This window comes from Mustela nivalis (genome assembly GCF_964662115.1).
Source record: "Mustela nivalis genome assembly, chromosome: 19".
NCBI classification, from domain to species: domain Eukaryota; kingdom Metazoa; phylum Chordata; class Mammalia; order Carnivora; family Mustelidae; genus Mustela; species Mustela nivalis.
Genome location: NC_139038.1, coordinates 33160253 through 33173613, shown reverse-complemented (window position 1 = coordinate 33173613; position 13361 = coordinate 33160253). Strand labels below are relative to the sequence as shown.

The 13361-nt window shown below is 45.2% G+C and overlaps 1 protein-coding gene across 35 annotated transcripts in view; it reads left to right on the top strand.

Annotated features, from left to right (window-relative positions):
* Nucleotides 1-13361, top strand: part of RBFOX1 (RNA binding fox-1 homolog 1) — a 1569090-nt gene that overhangs the window by 1515974 nt on the left and 39755 nt on the right. For all 35 annotated transcript variants that reach the window (XM_082713149.1, XM_082713148.1, XM_082713127.1 and 32 more), the window contains one exon: nucleotides 4345-4384. In XM_082713149.1, coding sequence (XP_082569275.1) covers nucleotides 4345-4384 — 40 coding nt within the window. The remainder of the gene's footprint in view (nucleotides 1-4344; nucleotides 4385-13361) is intronic.

Genomic DNA, 13361 nt, shown 5'->3' with positions numbered 1-13361 from the left:
AGGAACAGAGGTCATCACCCATTATCAGAATGTTTTTCAGAATTCTGTCTAGCATCTTGTGTGTGTGTTTGGGTTTGGTGTGAATTCTTGTTCGAATCTCCAGCCAGTTTTAAAGTGTAACCTCTGTTATGTTTAAAAAAAAAAAAAAAAAAAAAAAGAAGAAGAAGAAGAAAAAGAAGTTGTGAATTGAATGCATCTATAGATAAAACCACCATGAATCAGTGGTTCTTAAATTTTATTTTTGGGGGAGACGACAGGGTTATGTCACGGATGCCTTTACTAATCTGATTAAAAATGTGTTTTCCCTAGGAAAATGTTAGTGGATACATACATATATCCATACATAGCATACACAATAATACACAGATGTCAGGGAATTTACAGACCCATATCTGTTCAAAAACAGCTAGATTTAAATGCATTAAAATTTTAATTTATTTTCCACTTGGAAGGGGCAGCAAGGTAGAGCGGTTTTAAATAACCTCTCCTTCAGGAATGCATTTGTGGTGGTGGGGATAGATTCTATTACACAAACAGATTGTATAGTCTGGCCATCCTCTACTTTCGTTCCTTTTTTTTTTTTTTTTTTTAAGTAAACTAATTTGCTACAGTGCGATCATCCCCTGCTTGCATTCAACCAAATATTTAACTACTGTTCTTACCTTTCTAAGAAAATGAGTTGTGCATTTGCATTATGTTCTTGCAAAAGTGTATTGCAGGCCTGAAGTGATTGGCAAGCAATACAATTACCTTTGCATGGCTAGACAGACTGCCTTGGCATTAAAATTGGACTATACTTGTTCAACGCACGATGGCAACTCCCTTCTATTGTTCGGGGCCCATGGTTCATTTATCTGTAGATCTGTACTAGCCCTCGACTCCTGCCCTCCGTTCCCTACACATCTGATATTTTAAGTGCACCTGTTTCATGGGGCTTTAAAAAGCACTTGGACACATTCCTGGAAACCAGCATGAGAGTCTGGAAGAGCTTTCCTGTAACCACCCCTCCTTAGATGAGGGCCTAGGAGACTGGTCTGTCTGCCAGCTCAGTGCCGTCATGATGTAAAGGAAAAAGAACACGTGGAGGGCGGTGTCCCATTGATCAATGAGCCAGTTCCTCCCCTGGCCAGCAGCATCCGCATCCCCTGGTCCTGGTGAGAAATTAGAATTCTTAGACCCCCATCCAGACCTATTGGATCAGAAACTCTGAACTGGGTGACGGGGTACGATGAGGGAGAAGTGGGCTAAGTAGCGCAGGATGCTCAGACCAGGGACCAACACGGTCATCATTCCAGAAATGTGAGGGCCGGTAGTATACGAGGGCCTCCTCAGCAGCTGAGGAGGAGAAAATGCATCTTGGGGAAGGTGGCAGCCCATCAGTTGGCTTTCAGACCACCAACGCGGCCAGCCGTATTGTTTCCTTGTTTTTAGAGTTACCCTGAAAAGAGAGTACTCACCCACTCCATCATCACCCAACCGAACCCCCCCCCCCCACACTCCCTCCACAACACACTCGGTGGTTTTCATCGCGGAGGGAATTCTCCGTTTCCTTTCTCTGGGGAGCCGCGCCGTCTGCTGGGCCTCTGGACCCTGCCGGCCCCCGGAAGGAGCCCGGGACCCTCTGGACACTGGGACTTGCATAGTCTGTTCCCTTTGCCTGGACTGCTCTTCCTCCCTCTGCACCTGGCTGAGGCTTCGAGATTTCCGAGGCACTTGCGCAGATATCCTCACCTCTGCTGCCAGCCCTCCTCCCCCCGCTATCCTTTCCCAGCTCCTGCTCCTCAACCCCCATGCAAGCTGCAGTCTTATATGTATGTACGTGTGCATACATGGCTTTGCGACCACGCGACCCCTCCCTGTAAAGCTCCCTGAGGGCAGGCTTAGTGACGGACATGCTCGGGCTTGTCTCTGCCTTAGTACAGTTGTTGGGGGCTCGTAAGCATCTCGGGGAAAGAGGGGTCATCGTTCAGTTTGTGGGAGCTTGTCGACGTGAGGATGTTGGACCACCTTTTCTCTTTGGTTCTCCATCTCATAGATGTGGGATGTCCGAGTCCCAAAGGAATTTTCTATGGAGGATGGTGGAGGGCCAAGCTGGGCACAGAGACTCCCCTGCTCAGGAAAGGCTAAGGCCAGGCCCCGTCTACAGATACGTAGACAGAGGCATTACTTTCCATGTCGATATTAATATGCAGCTAAAATATGAATCTTTTGTTCACCCCTGGATCATGTTCTGTTCACTGGTGCCAACCTCCTTGCTTGTGGCTTTGCGGGCAGCACCCGACTATGTCCTCCTCTGAGTTGACCACGGCCTAGCCTCTTGCCCCACTTTACAGATGAGCACGTGATGCTCAGAGAGCTTCAGTGACGAGCTCAGTGGCTCACAGCTGCTGGCTGGTGAGGCTGTGACCAGACGTGTACGTGGTTTCCATCTGACTTGGCTCTCGAATGCTGACCTGTTTTTGGAGGAGGATGTTGGGAAAGCAGGTGTTCCCAGAAAAGGCATAGGATGGAAAGAACGGGGCAGAAGCAGAACCCGTTTCTCCACAGCTACATGACTCGCCTCTAAATATTTGTCACCCAGCAGACGAAATATATGTCACTCTTCCCAGTGTCCTCGGGTCTGTTGCAAGTCCTGCTGACAGAGGCTGGTCCCCGCCTTCTGACCTCCCAGCAGACACACTGTCTTAATGTTGGGAACGCTGAAAGCATAGCTCAGGACACGGCGTACTGCAGCATCTCGGATGAGGGTTTTAGGCTGCTTGACGAGTACTCTTGTGAACTGTGGTCCTCTCAGATCAAGGTGAAAACAGCCGAAAGTAATTCCTGCTAACCTCCTTAGCGTGTGAAGTCCCTCTCACATTTTTAAGGATAATGGTACTTGGGGCTCTGGCCAATCAAGTCTGAAAAGCTCCCAGAAGCGCTCTCCAGGGTTCTCCAGCAAACCAGTGTCACAGCCGTGTGTGTGTGTGTGTGTGTGTGTGTGTGTGTGTGTTTCGAGTGCCTTCCTCTAGCTCCATATGCTTGGCTTTCCTGTGGGTCCGCTCTGCTCCTGACACCTGACAGCCCCGCCTCTGGAAATCAAAGTCGCGTTTCTGTTAGAACCCAGTTCCCTTCGATGGTGGGGCTCACAGGGCCGTTGTCAGAATCATAAAGCATCTTTGAGCTCCATGGGAAGATCTCAGGGAAGGCTCCTAATAACCACTACCACCCTGCGGAAAACATACATTTGGTGACACCTGCTTTCCTAGCCCGTCCTTCCTGTGCTCCTCCCGGAATCTGCATGCGGCATCAGGTCTCCGTGCGATCGTCATGAAACCCACTGTAATGCTTAGGAACTGCGAGCCAGTTTCCCGCAATCACATGGCTGTAAGCTTTTCTTCCTGGCCCTTTCGCTCAAGGTATACCGAGAAAACTCTGGAAAAGTCCAGGAGATTTTCCGCCTCCTGTGAAGTCCTTTCTTTCCGGAATGACAGTTTGGATGGTGACAGGAGAGCCACAGTGAGGCCAGGGCTGTTCAGTCATAATGTGGGGCTTGCTCGGCCTGGATATATTTTAGAAAAACATACACAAAGTACACGTATGTGTATACATGTACACACTAGAGCACATGTATGTGCACACATGTGCAAACATGCCACTGCACACCTTTTACACCATATATGTCCATCTTCACACACGCACGTGTTACAGACACCCACATCCACCCACACATACAAACACATATTTTCCTGCACACATGTGCACACATGCTCACACACACATAGAATCAGAGATATTTTCCTACATTTGCCACAAAAAAGTGGCACCCAGAATTACCAAATATAAGACTGTAGGGTGGGAGACTGTAGAAGAACTGTTCTGGAATCATCCGGGCCGTCCGGATCTCCTAAAATCCTTCAGCTCCCACGCGTACTGAAAATGCAGCAGTCTGCCCCCCTCCCCCTCCCCTTTATCGATCTAACAGTTTAAACAGGTGATCTTCTCAGACCCCTGCGGGAGCTCTGCGATCGGACTGAATGCAAACTCTGACCCTCCTGTCTGTCTCGGCCACTTAAACTGCTCTCGCTCTTGCATTTCCACACCCCTTCGTGGAAGAGTGGGGAGTCCGGTGTCCAGCGTGCCACCACGGCCTGATTCTGGGCCAGCACCGAACGCCGGCCGAATTTTCTCGGGCTGACAGAGAACTGTTGTCTCCAACCTCCTTAGCCAATGTGAAAACTTCTCCTCGGTTCCTGTGTTTCGGATCCCGTTGACCAGACTAACTTCGCCAGTGCGGGGGTTGGTGTGTCTGCATGGGGAAATGCACTAATACGGATGTTTCTCTTTGTGTGTGTGCTCTTGCAGTGTTGTTTACCAGGATGGATTTTATGGTGCAGACATTTATGTAAGTACTTACTACTGTGCATGCCACCCCTGTTTCCTCCCGGAGTCATTCTGTTTACAAGTTTGCTGCCAGTTTCCTCTTCGCGGTCTGTGGGACAGGATCCCCGGGGCGGATCCGCAGGGCAGAAGACCTTTTCCGGTGGCCACCACGGCTGCTATGGGGTGGCACTAGTTCCTTCATTCACTTCAGAAGACATGCCCCCTGAAAAGATATGGCGTTTCTCTGGTGTCAAATTAAAGACTGTCCTCCGACCCCCCCCCCCTTCAAAAAAAAATCGCTCGAAAGTTTTCAGTATGGTCCGTGTGCTTGCAGTATAATATTTGGGATAAAAGCTGGAGTTACCAGCCATAGAGGGTTAAAAGATATTTTCATGGCGGCTTTTCTTTTTTGGTTGCTGTCCCGTTAATGCGTTCACTTGTTCATAGTAATAGCTCTAGAAAGAACCCCTCCCACTCCCTCTGGATGATTTTAGCCAGAAGCATCTCTAACAAGATGTATGCCAGCTTGACCACGAAACCCTATTTTCTTCCTTATTCTTTCCATTTCCCGCCCAAACCATTACCGGGCTTAGAAGTGTTTGTTGAAAAAAAAAAGAAGTGTTTGTTGAATTTAGAATTGTTCATTAAATGGTACCGCCTTTTTAGACTTTTTGCTTTCAGAAAAGAGTCGGGTGGTTCTCAGTGGGACCCCAATACCTCAGTGGATCTAGAGACATTTTTTTCTCCTACATTGTGATATTAGTTACAATGTTAGGAACATAACCTGGCGTAAATGCAGCTTAAAATATGGGCAGGGCCAGGGGCTGTTTTTTAAATCATATACTTTTTTGTTACAAGTGACCTCAGATAAGTTCACTGGAATCCTATTTGTCATCGTATAAACTAGGTAACAAAAATAAAATCATACTTCTGACCAAATTGATAGCATTTACTAGAAAATGGGAAAGACACTATTAATTTTCTTCCTTTTGAGTTTCAATCACAAATTTGAGACACAGTGTTAATCTTCATCAATGATGCATATAGTTGAGTTCTGTTATCATTGTACCAGATACACTTATTATAATCGGTGGGCTAGTTTTTTGAGGGCTTTTCCCCCCAAAATGAAAGGAACAAACATCCTGCACCCAGTAAACAATGAATTTCTTATTTCTTATGTAGCTTAATCCATGCCTCCAAATATCCTCTTTAAAAAACAAACAACTTTTGGGGCGCCTGGGTGGCTCAGTGGGTTAAGCCGCTGCCTTCGGCTCAGGTCATGATCTCAGGGTCCTGGGATCAAGTCCCACATCAGGCTCTCTGCTCAGCAGGGGGCCTGCTTCCCTTCCTCTCTCTCTGCCTGCCTCTCTGCCTACTTGTGATCTCTCTCTGTCAAATAAATAAATAAAATCTTTAAAAAAAAAAAAACAACTTTCAATGCATACTATTATAAATAGAGAGGCAGACGGGCTGGACGTCTCGAGCCCATTCACATCTTTGGAAACCCAAAGAACCCTACGTCAGTCTGCCCCCTCCCCAAGGTAGCCTCTAGGTAGAGCACACCTTGTGGGCTTTCTTAGGGCCTTTTTTTTTTTTTTTAAATTTGGGAAATAGGGAGACGAGAAGAGATGAAAAATGGGGGCGGGAAGCAATCTAACAAAAACAAACAAACAAACAAACAAACAAACAAAAAAAACCCCAAACACCCAAAACCAAAAAACTCTCTCCATCACACCCACCAGTGGGAGTAGGGGAGTGTATGTTGGTAAGCCTCGCTGAAAACAGAGATAGCGACTGTTTATTGAGCATCTGCCTCTCTGTGTGCCTCAGTTTCTTTATTTGTGAACTGAGAGCAACTGGTTGAATTATTAATTTGTGCCGTTCTACGGATCTCCCCCTTGGGTGCCTTTTGCTGCCTCCTAGATCTCTGAGTAGCAGGAAGGAGGAGCTGCCCAAAGGGAGAGTCTGTCGGATCACGGACATGGGGAAAGGAAGCGCCAGGAAGAGGAGTGGGCAGCTGTGTCTGTGCGGGTCGGCGCTAGAACCTACAAGGGAGATCCCTGAGAGCAGAGCAAGTGGAGGGAGCCGAGACCTGCAGGAGGGGCTTCCAGAATAAGGCAGGAAGATCAATTCCGTTCAAGGAGAAAAGCTACAAAAAAAGTCTTTATTTAAATTCCTTTAGTGGGTTTTGTTTCCCCCCCACCCCGAGTCGTCATCTCTGCACTGAGCCTGCTGGACGCAGGGGCGTAGCTCGCGCAGGTGTCTAGGCGGTGCGTGCAGGGATTCTGTCCGGGGGCGGCCTTTCTTGATTCTGTGATGCTCCGCTTCCCGGTGTCAAGGTTTAGAAGACCGTTTCTCTCGTTCTTTGCAGGCCACTCTTCAAACAACAACAACAACAACAACAAATATATGTGTGTGTATATATATATATATATATATATATATATATATATATATATTATTATTATTATTATTTTCCCTTTGTTCATATTAAATGACAATAAGATTTTCAGGGGATGTTTCCAAATAGGCAGTCAGGGTTCAGAAGCACTTACTGAAATGACTTGGAGGCTTGTCAACCCAGCACTTGTGTCTGTCATCTTTCCAAGGAGACAACTTAGACCTTGCAAACCGTCCTGATTATTTTGCTCCATGTAAGATGGCAAGCCTGGTGTGTGTCTGTGGGGCACAGTGACAGACTAGACCACCTGTTACGGCAGCCAAACAAGGGGTCATCAATGGCCTTATGTCCATTTCAGGGAAAGAAAGACTACGAATATTTCCTGCACTCTGAAGTTTATGGAGCAGGATTCCTCTTGGCTAGAAGCACCTTACACTCTGGAATGTGCTTTTTCAACCTACCTCCCCTGCCTCCCTTTCAGTACTGGTCTGTTCTGATGACTGGTACTGTCCCTAGGGCACCGTTTCTTAAAGAAATGATGAGTAACAAGGTTCAGAGGAAAATCTTGTGAGGTTCTCTCTTATTTAAAGAAAGTTTCTGGCTTGCTCCTTTAATCCCATTAAAACCGAGCATAATAAATAGGGTGAGGGCAGTCCTGAGAGGTCCTGGGACATGTGATAGACATACGGTCACCTCTAATAGGTTTAAGTGTCCTCTTTGATTTTAACTTTACTGGGTCGAGTAGTGAGCTACTTCAGTCACTGCTAAGGACGGCACAGGCAGGCCACCCTCTAGGTCTTCCTACTCAAGCGCTACCCCCCTCAGAAGCTGTCCCAGCACACGCACCAGACCACGGCCTCCACCCCTACTCTCTGTCCCTTCCCCACCTGATGTTGGAGCCCTTGAGCATTTCTCAGTCCCAACAGAGCACATAGGGTTTGAAGGACCTGCAGGGGAAGCTCTGACTCTGGTCACAGGGGGCATACTCAGGCCCAGTGTGGATGGTCACTTAGTAGAGAGGATGTAGCAGGTTTCGAAGCCAGGAAGGTTGGCAGCATAAAAGGTCATTACCTGGGTCCTTTCCACCCAAGGACATGCTACACACACACACACACACACACACACACTTTTATTTCAAAAGATAGGAATTCAGCTTACACAACTAGCCTATCAAATCAGCAAGTTCACCATGATTATTCAGTGGTGCACATTGAAATGTTTGTTGTTGTTGTTGTTGTTTTTCAAGAGAAAGTGAGTCAAGGTAAAGAAAAAAAATATAGTAGTAGTGATCCATGGGCTTGACAACCTGTTTGAAAAGTTGGAGTGGAAGGACCAAGTCTCCTGGGCCTACAAAGCAATCTGCACTGTTTGGGGGTGAAAGTATGGAACTCATGAGACCAGAATGGCCACAGAGCTGAGAGTAAATGTGGCTTAAGTCCATTTAGTCCAACGTTTGTCTTCCCAATGGCATTGGATCAAGAGATAACTATTGAAAATGGAAATAAGGCCATTATAATAGAGCTATTTAAAAAGAAGGTACTGAGTGGAAACTGGGGTGAGCGAGTGATGGGAAGAAGAGAAGAGAGAACAGGTGGGGAGAAGGCAGACAGAGAGGACCACTGATTGAGGATAGAAATGTTAACCGGGTTCCCTTTTCGTGAGAAAGCGCTAAGCTTTCCACCCATCCGTGTAGCCACGAGGCTGGTACGTCTCCATGAGACTCCAGTGCCTGTTCTCATGATTTTTAAATTCTGTTAGGGCAACACAGAACCTCTCCAAATAAACCCAAGTCCTTATTCCTAGGACCCGACTTTCAATGGGAGTTGACTACGAGTCCGCTAAGATGAGGAGGTCAGTCAGTCTCCACGGGGGCAGCCGCCCACCAAGGAGTTAAGCATTACTGTGTGGGACAAGAAGGTCAGCCCTTCCTGCCTGGCCTCCCCCTCGGACCCCCAGAGGGGAGGAGTTGCCTCCACCCATGACCTCCAATTTTGTTTTCAGAGGGGAAACTTGGCTTTGGAAAAGAGATGAAATGTTTAGTCCAGAAACATTCGTTGACACAGGGGTCAGCCTGCGTGATCTGGCTTCATTCAGTGCTTAAGCCCAGAGCCAACAGGGCAACCTTGTTGCCCTCACTGAGCCAGACTCAGAAATGCAGTGAAAGGAAAGGAGGAAGATGAGAAATCAGAGCATAATGGAGAGGATAATGGAATAGGTGGGTCATGGGGAACAGTATCTTGACTTGAAACTTTCCAATAAGCAATGGGAGAGAGGGAGAGAGGCCTAGAATTTTGACAGTCATAGGTCCACAGGCTTAAATTTATTAAATCTAAGACCAAGTGAAGAGTAACACACACACACACACACACACACACACACCCCTTTATAAGGCGGGTTCCTAAATCTCTTACGGTGTTCTACCATCTCGATCTCTGCCCTAGAACTGAAACATTTCACTTTAAACTAGAACTACTCACAAGAAAGATTAGGCTTGCCCCCCAAAACTCTCACATCCAAAAATTGCATCCTATCCAAGGGGTTCTACTTGAGATTTTATTGGTATTGGATTGGAATGAGGTTGTGGCATGTCCACGTTAGATAGATAGATGATAGATAGATAGGTCGATAGATAGATATGTCAGCACCTTCTCTAGACACATGTACACACACAGTTTTTCCCATCATATATATTGAAAGCAGCTTTGGTAGCTCAGTGTAATTCATTCATTCACGAAATTCAGTTGCACTCTCTGTTGTGACTCTATTCAATTTTTAAAAACAAAGGTATTGATACAGTCTTAACTGCCCCAATAATTAGGCATCAAAGCTAAATCCTCCGGTATTCCAGATTACTCTAATCATGAAATAGAGAAATTTGAAGTAGTTAATTTGAACTGTTGCATTATGCTTAGAAGGATAAGAAGCCATGAAAGTATCCTTTTTTCTTCTCTAAAACTAAACACAGGTTGTGGCACAAACACAGTCAGTAGGGTTAGATCCTCACCTGCTCATTCTGAATTCTCTGGGTTATGGAGCTCTGCAGCTAAAACCTCCTCCTCTTGTTTCGATGGGTCATTCTCGGATCTCAGGGACAAAAGACAAGCAAACTTGTAAATGAATTGCTCTGGAATTTCTGTCTGACTTATGCATTTTCTTTTATTTATTTCATTTTTGCATTGAAAACATTACATTTCTGTTTCCTTATAGAGTAGTGTATCAAGAGCCTGTGTATGGCAATAAATTGCTGCAGGTATGAAATCCCGACTGGTGGAAAACCTCATCACTATGATTGTGGGTTTGCTGTGAATCCTACTAACAAGACGATTCTGGGGAGGGGAGATGTTCTCTAACATAGAAGGAGGAAAGACTTAACTGAATTTTCCAGTTTCGATGTGAATGCTTCTAGAATAGAGATGCGTACCCTCAGATTCCCCTGTTTGCTAGATCAGGAGTATATCAAAATGGAGATTCTGACATGGCTATACATTTCCTGGCTTAAAATGCATCTATCCCCAATTAATATAAACTCAGTGAAAAGACTTGCAAGGTTTCATTGTATCAGCTGTCTCGGTAACTTTGTAGTAGGTTCCTGGAGTTAACTGGAATGGTTAAACAGAAAATGTATTCATCTTGCATCGAGGGTCAACATCGCTAACGTAACTTTCCCTGGTTTCATTGTAGCTTCTTATAAAATTTATCGCATACCCATTGCTGTAGCTTTCAACCCTATTACTCACTGCTGAAGCAACCCCCAAATGAACCAATTTGTAGGAAGAAAAAAGAGCAACACATCTATTGGAGTGTAGCTGTCCCAACGAACATTAAAACTGTCAAGTAAAATGAAAGACGAATGTAAAACTAAGAATCATCAGTGGGAGTTTTAGTACATGGATTTCCCTGTAACATGCGGTTCCCATTTCTGTTCTATGTTAAGTCAGTTAAGAAAGTACATTCTCTTTTAACCATGAGAATTAATCAAATTGTAAAGAGAAATCCAGTACAAGACGGGGGGTCCTTGGATTGAGGAGAGAAAAAAATAATTTGAATTCCCAAGATCAACTTTTATTTTTAGGTTTCAGGAAAGCTGGTTTTCCTTGCCACACTCCAAAAACAGCCAAATGTATGATGCAGATAAATTAGGGAGTGACTATTTATGTTTAAGCGTTTCATTTTCCAAATGTTCTTCTAACTGTTGTTTTAGTAAAATGTGTATGTACCAGTATATACTAACCCACCTTGTAGATTGCACGAAGTGAGATCTTTGGGTATCCTCAGAAACAAGGAGGCTGCTGTCTAGGATTAAGCCCTTTGCTACTTATACAGTTAGGCGGAAGCAACACACACACACACTACAGTACTACCTATCCCCCATGTCCCCACCAGCACCAAACATTTCACCTCTTCCTAAGTCATTTGGCTATTAGAACATCTTTTCCCAAAAGTATGCTCTAAAGTAAAAAAATGTGATTTCCCTTGCTAAAGGACTCTGAGATGCACTGAGGGTCCACAGCACTCATCAATATTGTTTTAGAAAGCTCCACAGATGAAGTAGCCAGTTTCATTTAATTTAATTTGGCATTTCCCAAACCTATTTGGTCACAGAAAGTTCCTTTTCCTTCCATTGTTAGTATCCCGTGAAGTGCATTTTTAGAAATACTTTGTTGGAGAACCATTAGAGGTCCCCCATCACTAACTTGCCCCAACCTCCAGAGGCCCGCTAGCAAAGGCAAGGTTTCCGACAATATCGAGTCGGGATCTTCAAGGCCACTTCTGGTGATGGTGGCAGAGGTGGGCGGGGGGAATTCATAATGGCCTTTCAAGAGTTACATTTTATATAAGTTCTCATTTATAGCTTGCTGCCCACTATGTGTAAAATGAGTATATTTTATGAGTAGGGAGCACAGAACCATGTGGTGCTTGCATTTGGTTTGGTGGTGGGGAAAAAAAAATCTAATGGTCAAGGATGCATTTCTGTCCTAAGGTCAGGAAGACCGGTTTGCACATGAACATGGTTTGGTACCAGCAAATGGAAGGGAGCGCTCCTTTTTCAGACATTAGCACAGAACCTTGCAGGAGCTGTGGCTATGCTCAGCGAGCTGCAAAATAGGGAGCAATAAAATTGATTAGAGTCACCTGTTAGAAAGGCAAATTAAAGCAATTTGTATTTTTTGATCATTTTACAGTGTATGCACACATACACAGAGTTAATACACAACTCTGTTATTCCCCTAATATGGATTCATACAGAAGAAAAATCGCAAAAGAAGACCGTGCACATGGTGGTGTCAAGGCCTCTGACCCTTTTCTTTCTGTGCTGATGACCTATTTGAGGGATCTCTTAGACCTGTCTGGGTCTGAAATACTGTCCAATACTGAAACTGTCAGCTCCACATGACCCTTGATGGGGAAAGTCAAATTAACTCAAACCAGACAGATTAAAAATTGCAGTTTGTTTCACCAGCCAACATTTCAAGAGTTCAGTAGTCACTCAAGGACCAGTGATGACTGTGTTGGACAGCTCAGGGGCAGAACATTGCCATCACCACCAGCATACCCACTGGACAGGAAGGAGCCTACTGCTCAAGGTCACAGTCTCTCCTTTGGCTCCACAGACCTTGGACAACTATGACCTTGAGTCTTAAATAGGGAATGCTGGTGAACAGATTCCTAAATACCCAAGACCAGGTTGTTGTCAGGGCATTGACCATTGGGGCCTGTCTCGCGTAGAAACACACACTTATTTTAAATGGGCAGGTCTCATGAAAATAATGGAGACAATGGGTTCTTCCCAAGGCGCCATGGTCAAGCATGCCTGCCGGGCAGAGGAGTCCCAGCTGCACACACATCCATTCTTTGCTGGAACCAAATTCACAGTCACCAAATCATGACTGATTTAATGGCCTTTGATGCAAATACCTTCTCAGTGGCTTTTGCTTTCTACTCTCGAAGAAACACACACACACACACACACACACACTACCCCACTCCTTTTTTTTTTTTTTTTTTTGCCATCCAGGCTTTCGGCTGGTGACACTTAGCACCTCCTAGCAATCCTTGAGCCAACTCCAGCTCCTCCCTGCCTACCTCACGGTTTAATACACACACCTGCACACCTGTGTCTGTCTGGACGCATCAGGAAAGCCTAGGAGATGGACAAGCAGATAAAAAGAATGACTCCAGAAATCTGGTGACCTAATTTCCCCTCAGCCCATCATTCTGTATCTTGAGCTTGGTGCTGGTGTGACAACCGCTTTGGTTTCACAACTCCTCAGCACATTTAATGAGTTTCCCCATTCCTAATTAGAGAACATGGTGTTTGGAGCACCAGGTGGTGTCTGGCTAAGACCTCTTTTTTTTTTTTTTTTTTTTTTTAATACTGCCTCCAAATGACTCCAAATGATTGGGTGTCTTGGATTGTGCCTCCAGGGCTGAACCAAAGGACAAATTTCTTTAAGGACAAACTAGATTTTTTGAATCACTATGTAAATCATGGGAAATCTATTCTAAAAGTTAGAAGAGGGAAGAGATAAATTACTGAGACGACATCCACATTTCAAAAGCTGCTCTTTACAGCATCCGTGTCCTTATCTTACCACTG